The sequence below is a fragment of the Globicephala melas genome, chromosome 1 (genome assembly GCF_963455315.2).
Source record: "Globicephala melas chromosome 1, mGloMel1.2, whole genome shotgun sequence".
Lineage (NCBI taxonomy): Eukaryota > Metazoa > Chordata > Mammalia > Artiodactyla > Delphinidae > Globicephala > Globicephala melas.
The window spans coordinates 150,963,523-150,984,277 of NC_083314.1; the positions used below are offsets into that span (position 1 = coordinate 150,963,523).

Sequence of the window (20,755 nt, forward strand, 5' to 3'; positions counted from 1 at the left end):
TAGGTCTGAAGTGGGTCTCTTGTAGACAGCAGATATATGGGTCTTGTTTTTGTATCCATTCAGCCAATCTGTGTCTTTTGGTGGGAGCATTTAATCCATTTACATTTAAGGTAATTATCGATATGTATGTTCCTATTACCATTTTCTTAATTGTTTTGGGTTTGTTATTGTAGGTCTTTTCCTTCTCTTATGTTTCCTACCTAGAGAAGTTCCTTTAGCATTTGTTGTAAAGCTGGTTTGGTGGTGGTGAATCCTCTTAGCTTTTGCTTGTCTGTAAAGGTTTTAATTTCTCCATCAAACCTGAATGAGATCCTTGCTGGGTAGAGTAATCTTGATTGTAGGTTTTTCTCCTTCATCACTTTAATATGTCCTGCCACTCCCTTCTGGCTTGCAGAGTTTCTGCTGAAAGATCAGCTGTTAACCTTATGGGGATTTCCTTGTGTGTTGTTGTTTTTCCCTTGCTGCTTTTAATGTTTTTTCTTTGTATTTAATTTTTGATTGTTTGATTAATATGTGTCTTGGCGTGTTTCTCCTTGGATTTATCCTGTATGGGACTCTCTATGCTTCCTGGACTTGATTAAGTATTTCCTTTCCCATATTAGGGAAGTTTTCAACTATAATCTCTTCAAAGATTTTCTCAGTCCCTTTCTTTTTTTCTTCTTCTGGGACCCCTATAATTCGAATGTTGGTGTGTTTAATGTTGTCCCAGAGGTCTCTGAGACTGTCCTCAATTCTTTTCATTCTTTTTTCTTTATTCTGCTCTGCAGTAGTTATTTCCATTATTTTATCTTCCAGGTCACTTATCCGTTCTTCTGCCTCAGTTGTTCTGCTTTGATCCCTTTGAGACAATTTTTAATTTCATTTATTGTGTTGTTCATCATTGTTTGTTTGCCCTTTAGTTCTTCTAGGTCCTTGATAAACGTTTCTTGTATTTATTCTATTTCCAAGATTTTGGATCATCTTTACTATCATTATTCTGAATTGTTTTTCAGGTAGACTACCTATTTCCTGTTCATTTTTTAGGTCTGGTGGGTTTTTGCCTTGCACCTTCATCTGATGTGTGTTCCTCTGTCTTCTCATTTTGCTTAACTTACTGTGTTTGGGATCTCCTTTTTGCAGGCTGCAGGTTCGTAGTTCCTGTTGTTTTTGGTGTCTGTCCCCAGTGGCTAAGTTGGTTCAGTGGGTTGTGTAGGCTTCCTGGTGGAGGGGACTAGTGCCTCTGTTCTGGTGGATGAGGCTGGATCTTGTCTTTCTGGTGGGCAGGTCCACGTCTGGTGGTGTGTTTTGGGGTGTCTGTGACCTTATTATGATTTTAGGCAGCCTCTGTGCTAATGGATGGGGTTGTGTTCGTGTCTTGCTAGTTGTTTGGCCTAGGGTGTCCAGCACTGTAGTTTGCTGGTTGTTGAGTGGAGCTGGGTCTTGGCGTTGTGATGGAGATCTCTGGGAGATTTTCACCGTTTGATATTACGTGGAGCTGGGAGGTCTCTTGTGAACCAGTGTCCTGAACTTGGCTCTCCCACCTCAGAGACACAGCCCTGATGCCTGGGAGGAGCACCAAGAGCCTGTCATCCACACAGCTCAGAATAAAAGGGAGAAAAAAAAGAAAGAAAGAAAGAAGATAAAATAAAATAAAGTAAAATAAGGTAAAATAAAATTAAATAAAGTTATTAAAATAATTATTAAAACCAATTTTTTAAGTAATAAAAAAGGAAAGAAGAGAGCAACCAAACCAAAAATCAAATCCACCAATGATAACAAGTGCTATGAACTATACTAAAAAAAAAAATTTAAAAAAAAAACAACGGACAGACAGAACCCTAGGACAAATAGTAAAAGCAAAGCTATACAGACAAAATCACACACAGAAGCATACCCATACACACTCATAAAAAGAGAAAAAGGGGAAAATGTATATATATATCATTGCTCCCAAAGTCCACCTCAATTTGGGATGATTCATTGTCTATTCAGGTATTCCACAGATGCAGGGTACATCAAGTTGATTGTGGAGATTTAATCCGCTGCTCCTGAGGCTGCTGGGAGAAATTTCCCTTTCTTTTCTTTGTTCGCACAGCTCCTGGGTTTCAGCTTTGGATTTGGACCCGCCTTGCGTGTAGGTCGCCTGAAGGCATCTGTTCTTCGCTCAGACAGGATGGGGTTAAAAGAGCAGCTGATTTCGGGGGCTCTGGCTCACTCAGGCTTGGGGGAGGGAGGGGTACGGATTCAGGGTGAGCCTGAGGTGGCAGAGGCCATCATGACATTGCAACAGCCTGAGCCGCGCCGTGTGTTCTCCCGGGGAAGTTGTCCCTGGATCATGGGACCCTGGCAATGGTGGGCTGCGCAGGCTCCCAGGAGGGGAGGTGTGGATAGTGACCTGTGCTTGCACACAGGCTTCTTGGTGGCTGCAGCAGCAGCCTTAGCATCTCATGCCCGTCTCTGGGGTCCGTGCTGATAGCCGCGGCTCACGCCCATCTCTGGAGCTCCTTTAAGCAGCGCTCTTAATCCCCTCTCCTTGTGCAACAGGAAACAAAGAGGCAAGAAAAAGTGTCTAGCCTTTTCGGCAGCTCCAGACTTTTTCCCGGACTCCCTCCCACCTAGCTGTGGCGCACTAGCCCCCTTCAGGCTGTGTTCACCCAGCCAACCCCAGTCCTCTCCCTGGGATCCGACCTCCAAAGCCCAAGCCTCAGCTCCCAGTGCCCGCCCGCCCCAGTGGGTGAGCAGACAAGCCTCTCAGGCTGGTGAGTGCTGGTCGGCACCTATCTTCTGTGCGGGAATCCCTCCTCTTTGCCCTCCATACCCCTGCTGCACTCTTCTCTGTGGCTCCAAAGCTTCCCCTCTCCACCACCTGCAGTCTCCACCCACGAAGGGGCTTCCAAGTGTGTAGGAACCTTTCCTCCTTCACAACTCCCTCCCACTGGTGCAGGTCCCATCCCTATTCTTTTGTGTCTGTTTTTCCTTTTTTCTTTTGCCCTACCCAGGTACATGGGGAGTTTCTTGCCCTTTGGGAGTTCCAAAGTCTTCTGCCAGCGTTCAGTAGGTGTTCTGTAGGAGTTGTTCCACATGTACATGTATTTCTGATGTATTTGTGGGGAGGAAGGTGATCTCCACGTCCTACTCTTCGCCATCTTGAAGCTCCCCCCAAAAGCAATCTTGAGAAAGAAAAATGGAGCTGGCAGAATCAGGCTCCTGGACTTCAGACTACACTACAAAGCTACAGTAATCAAGACAATATGGTACTGGCACAAAAACAGAAATATAGATCAATGGAACAGGATAGAAAGCCCAGAGATAAACTCATGCACATATGGTCACCTTATTTTTAATAAAGGAGGCAAGAACATACAGTGGAGAAAAGACAGCCTCTTCAATAAGTGGTGCTGGGAAAACTGGACAGCTACATGTAAAAGAATGAAATTACAACACTCCCTAACACCATACACAAAAATAAACTCAAAATGGTTAAAGACCTAAATGTAAGGCCAGACACTATCAAACTCTTAGAAGAAAACATAGGCAGAACACTCTATGACATAAATCACAGCAAGATCCTTTTTGACCCACTCCTAGAGAAATGGAAATAAAACTAAAAATAAACAAATGGGACCTAATGAAACTTAAAAGCTTTTGCAAAGGAAACCATAAAGAAGACCAAAAGACATCCCTCAGAATGGGAGAAAACATTTGCAAATGAAGCAACTAACAAAGATTAATCTCCAAAATTTAGACACAGCTCATGCAGCTCAATATCAAAAAAAGAAACAACCCAATCCAAAAATGGGCAGAAGACCTAAATAGACATTTCTCCAAAGAAGATATACAGATTGCCAACAAACACATGAAAGAATGCTCAACATCACTAATCATTAGAGAAATGCAAATCAAAACTACAATGAGGTATCACTTCACACTAGTCAGAATGGCCATCATCTAAAAGTCTACAAACAATAAATGCTGGAGAGGGTGTGGAGGAAAGGGAACCCTCTTGCACTGTTGGTGGGAATATAAATTGATACCGCCACTATGGAGAACATTATGAAGGTTCCTTAAAAAACTAAAAATAGAATTACCGTATGACCCAGCAATCCCACTACTGGGCATATACCCTGAGAAAACCATAATTCAAAAAGAGTCATGTACCACAATGTTCATTGCAGCTCTGTTTTCAATAGCCAGGACATGGAAGCAACCTAAGCGTACATCGACTGATGAATGGATAAAGAAGATGTGGCACATATATACAATGGAATATTACTCAGCCATAAAAAGAAACAAAATTGAGTTATTTGTAGTGAGGTGGATGGACCTAGAGTCTGTCATACAGAGTGAAGTAAGTCAGAAAGAGAAAAACAAATACCGTACACTAACACATATATATGGAATCTAAAAAAAAAAAAAAAGGTCATGAAGAACCTCGGGGCAAGATGGGAATAAAGATGCAGACCTACTAGAGAATGGACTTGAGGATACGGGGAGGGGGAAGGGTAAGCTGGGACAAAGTGAGAGTGTGGCATGGACATATATACACTACCAAACGTAAAATAGCTAGCTAGTGGGAAGCAGCCGCATAGCACAGGGAGATCAGCTTGGTGCTTTGTGACCGCCTAGAGAGGTGGGATAGGGAGGGTGGGAGGGAGACGCAAGAGGGAGGAGATATGGGGATATATGTATATGTATAACTGATTCACTTTGTTATAAAGTAGAAACTAACACACCACTGTAAAGCAATTATACACCAATAAAGATGTTAAAAAATGCAACAGGTGTTTAAGAGAAGTAATTATAAAGTACTAAGAAGAGTGTTACTGCCTTTTTATGCATATGAGCATAAGATGGACATAGATTTGATGGTGGCAGTTAGGTATATAGCTAATTCAGTGAGGGGGTAAAAAAGTCCTGCCAAGTGAATTAAGCAATAGGTGAATTTTGGCAGCATTAACCTCTCTGTATACTTACTTTATGGTTTCCATTTCTCATTGCAGCCGTGACTGTAGAGCTGAGGCAGTATTGATGAGAAGTAGTGTTTTCTGGCCAAAGAACAGGTTGTGGGGAGAGGAAAGGAAGTAAAGGATAAAAGCATAAGTAAAGTCATAAGGAAATGTCATTGACTTCTGCGAATACTAAGTTTCTAGCTGAAACATAGCGTAAGTATAGGAAAGGCAAGGTTAGAAACATAGCGTAAGTATAGGAAAGACAAGGTTAGAAATGAAGGAGCCTGACCGGGGAGGGTCCTGAATGCTAGGCTGAATTTGGACTTCATTTATTAAGAATAGTTTATCACTGAATACTTCTGAGCAGGGAAGTGATATGATCAGAACTCGGTTTAGAATACTACATTTGAAGAAAAGTAGCATGTAGTAGATTCCATAAACTGGAGGCTTATAGTGTTAATTAGTATTTATAGAATAAATTAATGTGTGAGCCCTCCTGATTCCCTGGAGAATAAGATGCACTAAAAAAGCTTAGCAGGGGCTTCCCAGGTGGCACAGTGGTTAAGAATCCGCCTGCCAATGCAGGGGACACGGGTTTGAGCCTTGGTCCAGGAAGATGCCACATGCCACGGAGCAACTAAGCCCATGTGCCACAACTACTGAGCCCTGCGCTCTAGAGCCTGCGAGCCACAACTGTTGAGCCCTCGTGCCACAACTACTGAAGCCCGCACACCTAGAACCCATGCTCCACAACAAGAGAAGCCACTGCAATGAGAACCCTGCGTGCCACAACGAAGAGTAGCCCCCACTCACTGCAACTAGAGAAAGCCCATGCACAGCAATGAAGACCCAACACAGCAAAAATAAATAAATTTATTTTAAAAAGCTTAGCAGAAGAGCAGCTTTTCTCTGCAGATTTCATTTAAGCAAGCCTTTGATCTAAGAGTACAAGAAGGTTGGTAGACGTACTGATGAAACACAACATGAATTTGTAACCGACTGCATGACCACACCTATAGAATATTGACTTACAGTCTTTTGTCACTTGGAGACAGGGTTCTAAAAACTTATCATAGGACTTTGTCTTTGAGAAGATGACAGAAGAATATTCAGTTTTCATTCCACAAATATTTCCTAGGTGCTTGTCATATTACCAGCACTGTGCTATAGGTAATTCAACTGTGAGCAAGGAGCTAACAGGCTACTAGGGGAAAGGGATGCATAAATAACTAAAACTGTGTTTTAAGTGATGTTGCTGAGGTGAGCCCAGATATAAAAGATATCTTGAGTGCAAATTTGTAAAATTATATCACCATGTATATAACTCCGCCTGTGCTTCAGGGGCAAGTTTCTTTTTTCTTTTTTTTTTTTTTTTTTTGTGGCTGCATTGGATCTTCGTTGCTGTATGCGGGCTTTCTCTAGTTGTGGTGAGCGGGGGCTACTCTTCGTTGTGGTGCGCGGGCTTCTCATTGCAGTGGCTTCTCTTGTAGCAGAGCATGGGCTCTAGGTATGTGGGCTTCAGTAGTTCTGGCTTGCGGGCTCTAGAGCACAGGCTCAGTAGTTGTGGCACACAGGCTTAGTTCCTCCGCGGCATGTGGGATCTTCCAGGACCAGGGCTCGAACCCATGTCCCCTGCATTGGCAGGCGGATTCTTAACCACTGGGCCACCAGGGAAGTCCCCAGGGGGAAGTTTCTAGAAATTTAGAAGTGTTGACACCACTTGAGAAGCTACAATTTTATAGTGAGCTTTAAAAAGAGAATTTTTTATTTTCTAAGGAAGTATTTTTTAATTTTAAAATAATATGTGTGCTTTAAGGCTTATTTGAACTTCATAGAAAAACAAAAAAGAAGAAAAAATATCATTCTCTTAGGGAAAAAAAATACATCACTATTTTCATGTTTGTGTATTTCCTTCTGGGCTTTTTCCCCCAGGATGGTATTTGTAGACTTTGGAAGAGGATACAACTGAGAGTTTAGTGAACATGAAACTAGCATTAGCTCTCTTACATTTGTTTAGGCCCACACAATTGACAAAGCCCAGATTAAGGCAGAATACCCATCTGTTTCTGAATATATTCACAGAGGCCCCCTCCTGCTGAATGTGTAGGGTAGGAACTCAAGGGATTCATTTCATCATTCCCATTCCTCACAGGTGCCCCTGACCCCACAGCTGGGGCCAGCATTGATGATGAGAACTGTTGGCATTTGGACGAGGAACAGGTGAAAGAACAAGTGAAGCTCTTTCTCTCCCAGGGTGGTTACTATGGCTCTGGAAAGCAACTCAATTCAATGTTTGCCAAGGTAAGATATGAAAAGTTTTTTTTTTTTTTTTAAGTAAACTGGGCTCACCACACTTCTGGCTTCATGCGTTGTAGCTAGCTCACTTGACCTACCTGTACTGAATGCTTGAAAACTAACTGTGGGGAGGGGAGCTGAGCAGAGCAGACTTGAGCAGGTTGCATCCAGGGACCCCTACTGCCTCACCCTGGCAGTCCTCTTCCTTCTGCTCAGCTCTCTAAGTGAGTTAGCATTCCTGGGGGGATTAGTAATGAAGCTACCTTCCCTCTGCTTTGAACCCAAGGCTGCCCGATGAGGCTTTAAAGAGACTTAGTATTTTGGAACTGGGGACTCTCACAGCAGGCTTTCTCTCTCTTTTTTTTTCTTAACACCATTAGTGAAATATAAATCACATAGCATAAAATTCACCCATTTTAAAAAGTGTACAATTCAATGGTTTTTAATATATTCACAGATATGTACAGCTATCACCACAGTCAACTTTAAAACATTTTCATTATCTTAAAAAGAAACCCCATACCCTTTACCTATCACTCCCCTATTCACCATGCCCCACTCCCCCAGCCCTAAGCCACCACTAATCTACTTTCTGTCTCTATAGATTTCCCTATTCTGGACTGGCTTCTTTCTCCTGGAATAGTATTTTAAAGTATTTAAAAACACATCCATGCTGTAGCATGTGTCAGTACTCCATTCCTTTTTATGGCCAAGTAATATTCCATTATATGGATACCACACTTCTTGTTTATCCATTTGTCTGTTGATGGGCATTTGGATTGTTTCCATTTTTTAGCTATTATAAATAATGCTGCTATAAACATTCTTGCACAATGTTTCTGTGTGGACATATATATTTTCATTTCTCTCTAGGCATGGAATTGATAGGCCATATGGTAGCTCTGTGTTTAATCATTTGAGGAATTTCTAGACTGATTTCCAAAGTGGCTACATCATTCTACATTCCCGCCAAACAATGTATGAGGGTTCTGATTTCTCTGTATCCTTGCCAACACTTATTATCTGGCTTTTTGATTCTAGCCATCCTTGTGAGTGTGAAGTGGTATCTCATTGCCCACAGCAGCCTTTCTTGATACATGCGAAGAACTTACATACAGAACAAGAGGCCTTCTTTTTGGCTCTTTGGATATGCTGTGCTTAGTTACTTCATCTTCTCCTCCCCCTCCTCCCCGTCTTTCTCCTCCTACTTTGTCATGATGTGCAGTCACCAACTCTTGCCCCTCCTTATGTGTCAGGTTCGAGAGATGCTGCGGATGAGAGATTCCAATGGAGCCAGGATGCTGACGCTAATAACTGAGCAGTTTATGGCTGACCCACGACTCACACTCTGGAGGCAGCAAGGAACAACCATGACAGATAAGTGCAGGCAGCTCTGGGATGAGCTAGGTAAGTCCACATATCTCAGAGAAGTGCTCTGTCTATCCTATCAGCTTGCCCCCACTTGCAATAGTGTTAGTGAACACTTGCCATAGTGTTAGTGAACACTTGCCATCAGTCATTACATGGATCTTACTAAGTGAACTTTAGCCCAATTGGCAGAAGATTTAGGCTCTACAGAGGCTACCCAGAGTAGTTCTGAACTCACTTGTGTTTCTTCCACAGCATTGTGCTTTGCTATTGACATCTGCATTCTGTTCCAGATGTTACCACATAGAAGCCTTTGGTGAGAGAAAACCTTTTGCCTTGGCTTCTGTTCCATGGCATTAGCCTGGCTCTCCAGATACTTACCAAACTCACTTTTCTTGCTTTCCCTGGATCTGCTTCTCTTTATCACCCCCAGACAAACCTCTTAGACATAAGGCAGTTTCCAAGACTTGGGCCTTGGACTTCCATTCTTTCTCTATACTCCTTTGAGAACTCTTTTTTTTCAATAGCATGGCTTCAGAGTTTCCTTTATGATGATCTCATCCTCATCTTCTTTCCACTTATCTGAGTTCCAGTCTCATATTAGCAACTGCCCTATGACCATTTCTCCTGAAAAAAATCTCCTGATCACTTCAAACTTGAGAAACCCAAAAATGAAATCAGGGCTTCTGTGAAAAGAGATTCCCCTGAAGCTGGCATTGGCACCACCATTTCTTACTCTACCAAACTTGTTGTCAAGCACTCATTTTTTGTTCATTCCCTACATCCAGTCACCAAATTAATTTGATTCCTTGACCTTCAGAATGCAATTTAGTGTCCGTTCACACTTTTTACTTCCCATCACCACTGATCTGGTTGAGGGCCTTGGGACTTTTTTTTGGTGGGGGGGACTTTTAGATTAAATTAGACCTGTGGCCTCCTGACTGGCTTCTCTGTTCTAGATTCTTCTCATCAAGGCCATCTTCTTTAGTCACTATTTCTCTTTATCATTCCCCTGTTCCAAGGCTAGTTTTGCAGGGCTAATACTCAGCTCCTCCCCCTGTTTGCAGAATCCTCCATACTCTGAACTCACTATCCAGTCATGGCCCCACTCTTGGATTATACTGGAAAACTTCCATATGACATATTCTAAAAGCTCTATTATAGCTTCTCCATATTCCCTCCAGCCCAGAAAGCAATGACAAACTTTCCACTCATACAAAATAGCACAAGAAAAAAACTAAAGTATAGGGGCTTCCCTGGTGGCGCAGTGGTTGAGAGTCCACCTGCCGATGCAGGGCACGCAGGTTCGTGCCCACGTCTGGGAGGGTCTGGTCTGGGAGGATCCCGCGTGCCGCGGAGCGGCTGGGCCCGTGAGCCATGGCGCTGGGCCTGCGCGACCGGAGCCTGTGCTCCGCAGCAGGAGAGGCCACAGCGGTGAGAGGCCCGCATACCACAAAAACAAAAAAAACCAACAAAAGTTTAGGATTTTAGTGAATTCCCCTGAAGCATATACATTATAGTCTTAGGGCTAAAAGCCATGGGGAATGAGGCTTAATGACTCTGGGACTATACTTGGTTACTTTGGGGCTACTGAGTGTGGGATTTTGATTTGGGTGCTAAGGCTTCTTGATATCACCTGGGGCACTAATGGCCTTGGAGTTCTCATTAATAATGAAGAGCTACATTATTGAGCGTTATGTGCCAGACTCTGTGTTAAAGATTGTACACACATTGTTTCATGTAATTCTGATAACAAACCTATGAGGTAATTGTGTGTTTGTTGCAAAGAAACAGAGACAGCTCTGGTTACTTCTGGATACAGAATAAAATAAAGAATTATAGAAAACTGTCTCTCTGACACAATTACACTTTCTGAAGTACAGGAATGTTGAACTATTAGTCTAAAGTTACTGGTCCAACCAGTTGTGACCAGGGTCACAATGCATGGCAAGTTGGGAACAGCTTCTTACACTCTTTCCTCAGAAGGAATTGTAGGCATGGACTTCCTTCTAGGGTAACATATCAGCTTAGGGGAGACAGATGAGCTCCAAAAAGTTACTTGTTCAAGGTCACACACTAGTAAGTGGTGGCTCTAACACCGGAACCCCAATCTGTCTGAATCCAAATCAAACATCCTTCTGCAACATCTCCCTCAATTTCACCTTGTTATGTACTATTTTCCCCCAAAGTGCATGTTTCTTAAGAATTTGAAATTAGCCTTCAGAGAGTCAGTTTCATCTGAGGCCTGAATCTCTTGGGAATAATTTCTGTGATAATCATGGGATTGTTTTTTGGATTTGGGCTTGGCCTTTGGGGCAAAGGTAGGTGAGAGGAAGTAAGCAGAGCTAGATCCCAGTGCTTTTAATGCTTTTGTCATATACTTCGGTTCATTATGAAAAGCTCTTGATTGTGATATTTTCATATCTACGAAATTGCTATATCAACCTTCCAAGAAACTCTCAGCATTCTGCAAAGACAGTGGTTCCCAAACTTCTCAAAATAACCTGGAGTACTTGTTTAAACAGATTGCTGGGCCCTGTCCCCAGAGTTTCTGATTACATAGGTTGGAGTAGGGCCTGATAATTAGCATTTCTAACCAGTTCCCTGGGGATGCTGATGCCACGGTTCCAGAGACCACATTTTGAAAAACACTGCACTAAGAGAAGCCTTATTGGGTCAGACACTAGAGCAAGTGTATTCATGCTTCCCTTAATTACTCTGAGGGTTCCTTACTGGTCACAAGGCCTGCTCCTCTGGGGAGGGCCTCGACAGGGATTGTAGAAATTTAGAGGAGTGGGCTCACTACCTTCAGTTCCTGAACCAGAGATAACAGAAGCAATCAGACATGAAGTTTTCTCATCTCTCCGTGTCTGTACACGTATGCCTTTTTTTTTTTTTTTTGCGGTACGCGGGGCTCTCACTGTTGTGGCCTCTCCCATTGCGGAGCACAGGCTCCGGACACGCAGGCTCAGCAGCCATGGCTCACGGGTCCAGCCGCTCTGCAGCATGTGGGATCTTCCCGGACCAGGGTATGAACCTGTGTCCCCTGCATCGGCAGGCGGACTCGCAACCACTGCGCCACCAGGGAAGTCCCCACATATGCTTTTAAAAATCTTCTTTTAAAATCTATAAAGTATCTCTGCTCCCACAAAAGGCCACTCCTTACATACTTGCTCTGGTTCCTATGCCATTTCCTTTTCTCAAGAATTTTGCTCCTCAGTTACTCCTTTCTCTGGCGTCATTAATTTCTCCCTCAATACTGGATCAGTTCCATCAGCATACAGATATGCTGTAATAGTTTCAGTCTCAAAAAAACAAGTGCCTTTGATGGTCCCATCCCCCTCTAATTACTGCCCCATTTCTCTTCTTCCATTCAAAACAACACTTTCTTTTTTTTTTTTTTTAACATCTTTATTGGAGTATAATTGCTTTACAATGTTTTGTTAGTTTCTGCTGTATAACAAAGTGAATCAAGCTGCACGCAGTTCCTCCAGCCCGAGGACAACGGCTGCCTGGGTCCCAGGAAGCGCAGTGCCCAATCTGAGCTTCTACTCCAGGTGGGCACCCTCACAGCCTTGTCTCTCAGGGCCCGGCTAAGGCCTGGGTTAGAGCCTTATGGAAGGTCTCTGGGCAGGGCTAGGGGGGCCTAAAGGATGTAGATTGCCACGTGGATGTGGCACAGGGGGTGCAGTCACCCTGCTTCTCTGGTTGTGTGAAGACTGCAGAGCATGCAGACAGACCTCCGTTGTGGCTGTTCAAGAAAGAAACCCGGGAGCACCCAGTGAATTTACGGACTAGTGAAAGTAATGGCCATTTACTGAGCACCTGTGAATCAGGTGCCACCAGGAGGCAGCACAAACTTGTTTTGGGATCTCACTCTCAGTGCCTGCAGTCATTCCGTCACTTCCTAAGGTACTGTTACCCATCTGAACCAGTACCCAGCAGCCTTCTGTTACCCCAAGAATCTTCATGTAGAGTGTATATGTTGATAAGGAAGCATCAAAGCCAATATTTTACCAGTTTTACAAGCTACCCCCATTTTCAACCATTAGCTCAAAAAAGGAAGTAATGAGATCAAAACCATTCAGTGAGACAGACCTATCAAGGATTTTAAAGGCTTGATGGTTATTTATCAAGATCCTGGATTGAGAAATCGATGCGTGGATAAGTTTTTGACTTGATTTTTGAACAGAATATCATTCTTTCCCCCAGACATTATCAATCATGAGGTTGGAAGAATAGAAGAAATCAGAGTATGTCACATGTAGTAAGGCCTTGTGGCTGACAGGGTCTTGGTGCTCGGGCCGGGTGTCAGGCCTGCGCCTCTGAGGTGGGAGAGCCGAGGTCACGACATTGGTCCACCAGAGACCCCCTGGCTCCACGTAATATCAAACGGCGAAAGCGCTCCCAGAGATCTCCATCTCAACACTAAGACCTGGCTCCACTCAACAATCAGCAAGCTACAGTGCTGGACACCTTATGCCAAACAACTAGCAACACAGGAACACAACCCCACAGAGAGTCTGCCTAAAATTAGCAGAGAGGCTGCCTAAAATCATAATAAGGTCAAGGACACCCCAAACACACCATGGGATGTGGTCCTGCCCACCAGAAAGACAAGATCCAGACTCATCCACCAGAACACAGGCACTAGTCCCCTCCACCAGGAGGCCTACACAACCCACTGAACCAACCTTAGCCACTGGGGGCAGACACCAAAAACACCGGGAACTACGAACCTGCAGCCTACAAAAAGGAGACCCCAAACACAGTAAGTTAAGCAAAATTAGAAGACAGAGAAATGCACAGCAGATGAAGGAGCAAAGTAAAAGCCCACCAGACCAAACAAATGAAGAGGAAATATGCGGTCTACCTGAAAATGAATTCAGAGTAATTATAGTAAACATGATCCAAAATCTTGGAAATAGAATGGAGAAAATACAAGAAACGTTTAACAAGGACCTAGAAGAGATAAAGAGCAAACAAACAATGATGAACAACACAATAAATGAAATTAAAAATTCTCTACAAGGAATCAATAGCAGAATAAATGAGGCAGAAGAACAAATAAGTGACCTGGAAGATAAAATAGTGGAAATAACTACTGCAGAGAAGAATAAAGAAAAAAGAATGAAAAGAATTGAAGACAGTCTTAGAGAACTCTGGGACAACATTAAACACATCAACATTCGAATTATAGGGGTCCCAGAAGAAGAAGAGAAAAAGAAAGGGACTGAGAAAGTATTTGAAGAGATTATAGTTGAAAACTTTCCTAATATGGGAAAGGAAATAGTTAATCAAGTCCAGGAAGCACAGAGAGTCCCATACAGGATAAATCCAAGGAGAAACACTCCGAGACACATATTAATCAAACTATCAAAAATTAAATACAAAGAAAAAACATTAAAAGCAGCAAGGGAAAAACAACAAATAACATACAAGGGACTCCCCATAAGGTTAACAGCTGATCTTTCAGCAGAAACTCTGCAAGGCAGACGGGAGTGGCAAGACATATTTAAAGTGAGAAAAGGGGAAAACCTACAAACAAGGTTACTCTACCCAGTAAGAATCTCATTCAGATTCGACCGAGAAATTAAAACCTTTACAGACAAGCAAAACCTAAGACAATTCACCACCACCAAACCAGCTTTACAACAAATGCTAAAGGAACTTCTCTAGGCAGGACACACAAGAGAAGGGAAAGACCTACAATAACAAACCCAAAACAATTAAGAAAATGTTAATAGGAACATACATATCGATTACCTTAAATGTAAATGGATTAAATGCTCCCACCAAAAGACATAGACTGGCTGAATGGATACAAAAACAAGACCCGTATATATATGCTGTCTACAAGAGACCCACTTCAGACCTAGGGACACATGCAGACTGAAAGTGAAGGGATGGAAAAAGATATTCCATGCAAATGGAAATCAAGAGGAAGCTGGAGTAGCAATTCTCATGTCAGACAAAATAGACTTTAAAACAAAGACTATTGCAAGAGACAAAGAAGGACATTACATACTGATCAAGGGATCAATCCAAGAAGAAGATCTAACAGTTGTTAATATTTATACACCCAACATAGGAGCACCTCAATACATAAGGCAAAAGCTAACAGCCATAAATGGGGAAATCAACAGTAACACAATCATAGTAGGGGACTTTAACACCCCACTGTCAACAATGGACAGATCATCCAAAATGAAAATACATAAGGTAACACAAGCTTTATATGATACATTAAACAACATGGACTTAATTGATATTTATAGGATATTCCATCCAAAAACAACACAATACACTTTCTTCTCAAGTGCTCAGAGAACATTCTCCAGGATAGATCATATCTTGGGTCACAAATTAAGCCTTGATAATTTAAGAATATTGAAATCGTATCAAGTATCTTTTCCAACCACAATGCTATGAGACTAGATATCAATTACAGGAAAAAATCTGTAAAAAATACAAACACATGGAGGCTAAACAATACACTACTTAATTACCAAGAGATCACTAAAGAAATCAAAGCAGAAATCAAAAAATACCTAGAAACAAATGACAATGAAAACACGAAGACCCAAAACCTATGGGATGCAGCAAAAGCAGTTCTAAGAGGGAAGTTTATAGCAATACAATCCTACCTTAAGAAACAATAACATCTCAAATAAACAACCTAACCTTACGCCTAAAGCAATTAGAGAAAGAAGAACAACAGCAAAAAAAAACCCAAACTTAGCAGAAGGAAAGAAAACATAAAGATCAGATCAGAAATAAATGAAAAAGAAATGAAGGAAACGATAGCAAAGATCAATAAAACTAAAAGCTGGTTCTTTGAGAAGATAAACAAAATTGGTAAACCACTAGCCAACTCATCAAGAAAAAAAGGGAGAAGACTCAAATCAATAGAATTCAAAATGAAAAATGAGAAGTAACAACTGACACTGCAGAAATACAAAGGATCATGAGAGATTACTACAAGCAACAATATGCCAATAAAATGGACAACCTGGAAGAAATGGACAAATTCTTAGAAAAGCAGAACTTTCTGAGACTGAACCAGTAAGAAATAGAAAATATAAACACACCAATCACAAGCACTGAAATTGAAACTGTGATTAAAAATCTTCCAGCAAACAAAAGCCCAGGACCAGATGGCTTCACAGGCGAATTCTATCAAACATTTAGAGAAGAGCTAACACCTATCCCTCTCACACTCTTTCAAAATATAGCAGTTTCCCAAACTCATTCTATGAGGACACCATCACCCTGATACCAAAAACAGACAAAGATGTCACAAAGAAAGAAAACTACAGGCCAATATCACTGATGAACATCGATGCAAAAGTCCTCAACAAAATACTAGCAAACAGAATCCAACAGCACATTAAAAGGATCATACACCATGATCAAGTGGGGTTTATCTCAGGAATGCAAGGATTCTTCAGTATATGCAGATCAATCATTGGGATAAACCATATTAACAAATTGAAGGAGAAAAACCATATGATCAGCTCAATGGATGCAGAAAAAGCTTTTGACAAAATTCAACACCCATTTATGATAAAAACCCTCCAGAAAGTAAGCATAGAGAGAACTTACCTCAACATAAAAAAGGCCATATATGACAAACCCACAGCCAACATTGTTCTCGATGGTGAAAAACTGAAACCATTTCCTCTAAGATCAGGAACAAGACAAGATTGCCCACTCTCACCACTATTATTCAACATAGTTTTGGAAGTTTTAGCCACAGCAATCAGAGAAGAAACAGAAATAAAAGGAATCCAAACTGGAAAAGAAAAAGTAAAGCTGTCACTGTTTGCAGATGACATGATACTATACATAGAGAATCCTAAAGTTGCTACCAGAAAACTACTAGAGCTCATCAATGAATTTGGTAAAGTAGCAGGATACAAAATTAATGCACAGAAATCTCTGGCATTCCTATACACTAAGGATGAAAAATCTGAAAGTGAACTTAAGAAAACACTCCCATTTACCACTGCAACAAAAAGAATAAAATATCTAGGAATAAACTTACCTAAGGAGACAAAAGACCTGTATGCAGAAAATTATAAGACACTGATGAAAGAAATTAAAGGTGAGATAATTTAGATAGATGGAGAGATATACCACGTTCTTGGATTGGAAGAATAGATGGAGAGATATACCACGTTCTTGGATTGGAAGAATCAACATTGTGAAAATGACTCTACTGCCCATAGCAATCTACAGATTCGATGCAATCCCTATCAAACTACCACTGGCATTTTTTACAGAACTAGAACAAAAAAATTCACAGTTTGTATGGAAACACAAAAGACCCCGAATAGCCAAAACAATCTTGAGAACGAAAAACGGAGCTGGAGGAATCAGGCTCCCTGACTTCAAACTATACTACAGAGCTACAGTAATCAAGACAGTATGGTACTGGCACAAAAACAGAAATATAGATCAACAGAACAGGATAGAAAGCCCAGAGATAAATTCATGCACATATGGTCACCTTATTTTTGACAAAGGAGAAAAGACAGCCTCTTCAATAAGTGGTGCTGGGAAAACTGGACAGCAACATGTAAAGAATGAAATTAAAACACTCCCTAACACCATACACAAAAATAAACTCAAAATGGTTAAAGACCTAAATGTAAGGCCAGACACTACCAAACCTTAGAAGAAAACACAGGCAGAACACTCTATGACATACATCACAGCAAGATCCTTTTTGACCCACCTTCTAGAGAAATGGAAATAAAACCAAAAGTAAACAGGACCTAATGAAACTTAAAAGCTTTTGCACAGCAAAGGAAACCATAAACAAGATGAAAAGACAACCCTCAGAATAGGAGAAAATATTTGCAAATGAAGCAACTGACAAAGGATTAATTTCCAAAATTTACAAGCAGCTCATGCAACTCAGTATCAAAAAATCAAACAACCCAATCCAGAAATAGGCAGAAGACCTAAATAGACACTTCTCCAAAGAAGATATACAGATTGCCAACAAACACATGAAAGAATGCTGAACATCATTCATCATTAGAGAAATGCAAATCAAAACTACAATGAGATATCATCTCACACCAGTCAGAATGGGCATCATCAGAAATCTACAAACAATAAATGCTGGAGAGGGTGTGGAGGAAAGGGAACCCTCTTGCACTGTTGGTGGGAATATAAATTGATACAGCCACTATGGAGAACAGTATGGAGGTTCCTTAAAAAACTAAAAATAGAACTACCATAGGACCCAGCAATCCCACTACTGGGCATATACCCTGAGAAAACCATAATTCAAAAAGAGTCATGTACCACAATGTTCATTGCAGCTCTGTTTACAATAGCCAGGAAATGGAAGCAACCTAAGTGTACATCGACAGATGAATGGATAAAGAAGATGTGGCACATATAAACAATGGAATATTACTCAGCCATTAAAAAAAACGAAATTGAGTTATTTGTAGTGAGGTGGATGGACCTAGAGTCTGTCATACAGAGTGAAGTAAGTCAGAAAGAGAAAAACAAATACTGTATGCTAACACATATACATGGAATCTTTAAAAAAAAAAGTAGTCATGAAGAACCTCGGGGCAAGATGGGAATAAAGATGCAGACCTACTAGAGAATAGACTTGAGGATACGGGGAGGGGGAAGGGTAAACTGGGACAAAGTGAGAGAGTGGCAAGGACATATATACACTCCCAAATGTAAAATAGATAGCTAGTGGGAAGCAGCTGCATAGCACAGGGAGATCAGTTCGGTGCTTTGGGACCACCTAGCGCGCTGGGAGGGAGGGAGACGCAAGAGGGAAGAGATATGGGGACATAGGTATATGTATAACCGATTCACTTTGTTACAAAGCAGAAACTAGCACACCGTTGTAGAGCAATTATGCTCTAATAAAGATGTAAAAATAAATAAATAAAATAGATAGCTAGTGGGAAGCAGCCACATAGCACCGGGAGATCAGCTCAGTGCTTTGTGACCACCTAGAAGGGTGGGTGGGATAGGGAGGGTGGGAGGGAGGGAGACGCAAGAGGGAAGAGATATGGGAACCTACGTACATGTATAACTGATTCAGTTTGTTATGAAGCAGAAGCTAACACACCATTGTAAAGCAATTATACTCCAATAAAGATGTTTAAAAAAAGTGAATCAGCTATACGTATACATATATCCCCATATCCCCTCCCTCTTGAGCCTCCCTCCCACCCTCCCTATCCCACAAAACAACACTTCTTGAAAACCTTGTCTGCAGTCACTCTTTCCATTTGCTTACCTCCAATTCTCTCCCGAGCCCACTGCAATTGAGCTTCCATTGCTCATTGTTGCCACTCTACTGACAAGTAGCTCTTGCTACAGTCACCAGTGACTTCCATATTGCAGTGGCCACTTCTCTGTTGTTATTTTACTTGACCTCTTAGCAGTTTTCAATAAAATTGACCATACCCATCTTGAAACGTACTCTCTTAGCTTTCATAACCCCACACACCCTCCTGGGTTTCCTCCCACATTCTGACTACTTTCTGTCAGACTGCTTTGTAGGCTCCTCTTCCTTTTCTCAATCCTTCTAAATATTGAGTATTCTGCAGTACCCACTGCCCTGTCTACATTCTGTACCTAAGTGATCATATTCAGTCCCATGCCTTTAAATATAATCTAGATGTAGGCAAGTCACAAATTTATGTCTTTAGCTCTGACCTTTCTCTTGAGCTGTAGGCTCAGTGTCCAGCTTCCCACCATGTCTAAGAAACATCTCAAACTTAACATGACCATCACAGAACTCTTATTTTTTCCGCCAAAGCCTAATTTTCCCCATCTCAGTACAGGGTCGTGAGATGTATCTAGCTGCTCAAGAAGAAAATCTGAGTCATCCTAGGTTCCCTCTGTTTTCTACCTTCTACACCCAATCCAAGTCCTGTTGACCCGCACAGTTGGAAGACTGAATAAGATAATATATAGAAAGTGCCTATTATAATGCGTAGCCCATAAAAAGAAATAGTCGCTATTATTTATTATTATATTTAATATATAATAATTATGTAAAATTTTAACTTCCATAGTACCTACACTTGGTTAGAGTTTTTGATGCTTTTTTTTTAAAACATCTTTATTGGAGTATAATTGCTTTACAATGGTGTGTACGTTTCTGTTTTATAACGAAGTGAATCAGCTATACATATACATATATCCCCATATCTCTTCCCTCTTGCATCTCCCTCCCTCTCACCCTCCCTATCCCACCGCTCTAGGTGGTCACAAAGCACCGAGCTGATCTCCCTGTGCTATGCGGTTGCTTTCCACTAGCTAGCTATTTTACATTTGGTAGTGTATATATGTCCATGCCACTCTCTCACTTTGTCCCAGCTTACCCTTCCCCCTCCCCGTATCCTCAGGTGATGCTTTTTTTAAGTTGCTGGAAAATCTGCTTTTGGATCATGGTAACACAGTCCCTACATGCCTGTTACATGTAGGCACCTGCAGGATTTTTTGCCTTGTCTCTTTCTTAGAGATGCAGCAATCTCTTGAGTTTGTTTTAAAACAAATCCATAATGACTTAATAAAACAGAAAACTCATTTTAAACTTACAGGTGAAAGTACTCACTTTCTAGGGATCCCCTTTTTAATATTTCAGTGCCTAGGAAATGGTAACTCCTTGATGACTGTAGTTAGTTCCCTGCTTTTTTTTGCCTCTTAAGCCTCTCTCAACTCACCCAATCTGTTTTCTGTTCCTGTTACCCTATTGATTTTGCCATTCATAAGGCCAAGTTTAATGGCCTCTCTTTGGTTCTCGTTATACTTATGAAGATTAAATGTGAAAATCTTTTACTTCACTATAAACAAAAAGCACATCTTAAACTGTAAAGTAAATGTTTCTTACTAATACTGACACTCTGCCTCATTAGACATTGCTAATTGGCTTGTGTGTCACTAATTTCTCCTGGTTCTTCCATCTCTCTTATCTTTCTTTCTCAATCTCTTTTGCTTATTCCTCCTTCTCTTCTGCTCATTACTTAAATATTGGTGCTTCCTCAAAATTGTGTTCTTAGCGCTCCTCTTCCCGCATCTTAAATGATGAGGTTTTCTTATCTTTTTTGTTTGTTGGTGGGTGGGACCCTATCCCTACATTAATTTTACAAGAACCAGCAAACAGTGTA

At 41.4% G+C, this 20,755-nt stretch overlaps 1 protein-coding gene across 1 annotated transcript in view; it reads left to right on the forward strand.

Moving 5' to 3' along the window:
• Positions 1 to 20,755, forward strand: part of ZSWIM5 (zinc finger SWIM-type containing 5) — a 262,868-nt gene that overhangs the window by 194,594 nt on the left and 47,519 nt on the right. Inside the window, exons 3-4 of the mRNA XM_030869954.2 lie at positions 7,081 to 7,229; positions 8,480 to 8,630. Coding sequence (XP_030725814.1) covers positions 7,081 to 7,229; positions 8,480 to 8,630 — 300 coding nt within the window. The remainder of the gene's footprint in view (positions 1 to 7,080; positions 7,230 to 8,479; positions 8,631 to 20,755) is intronic.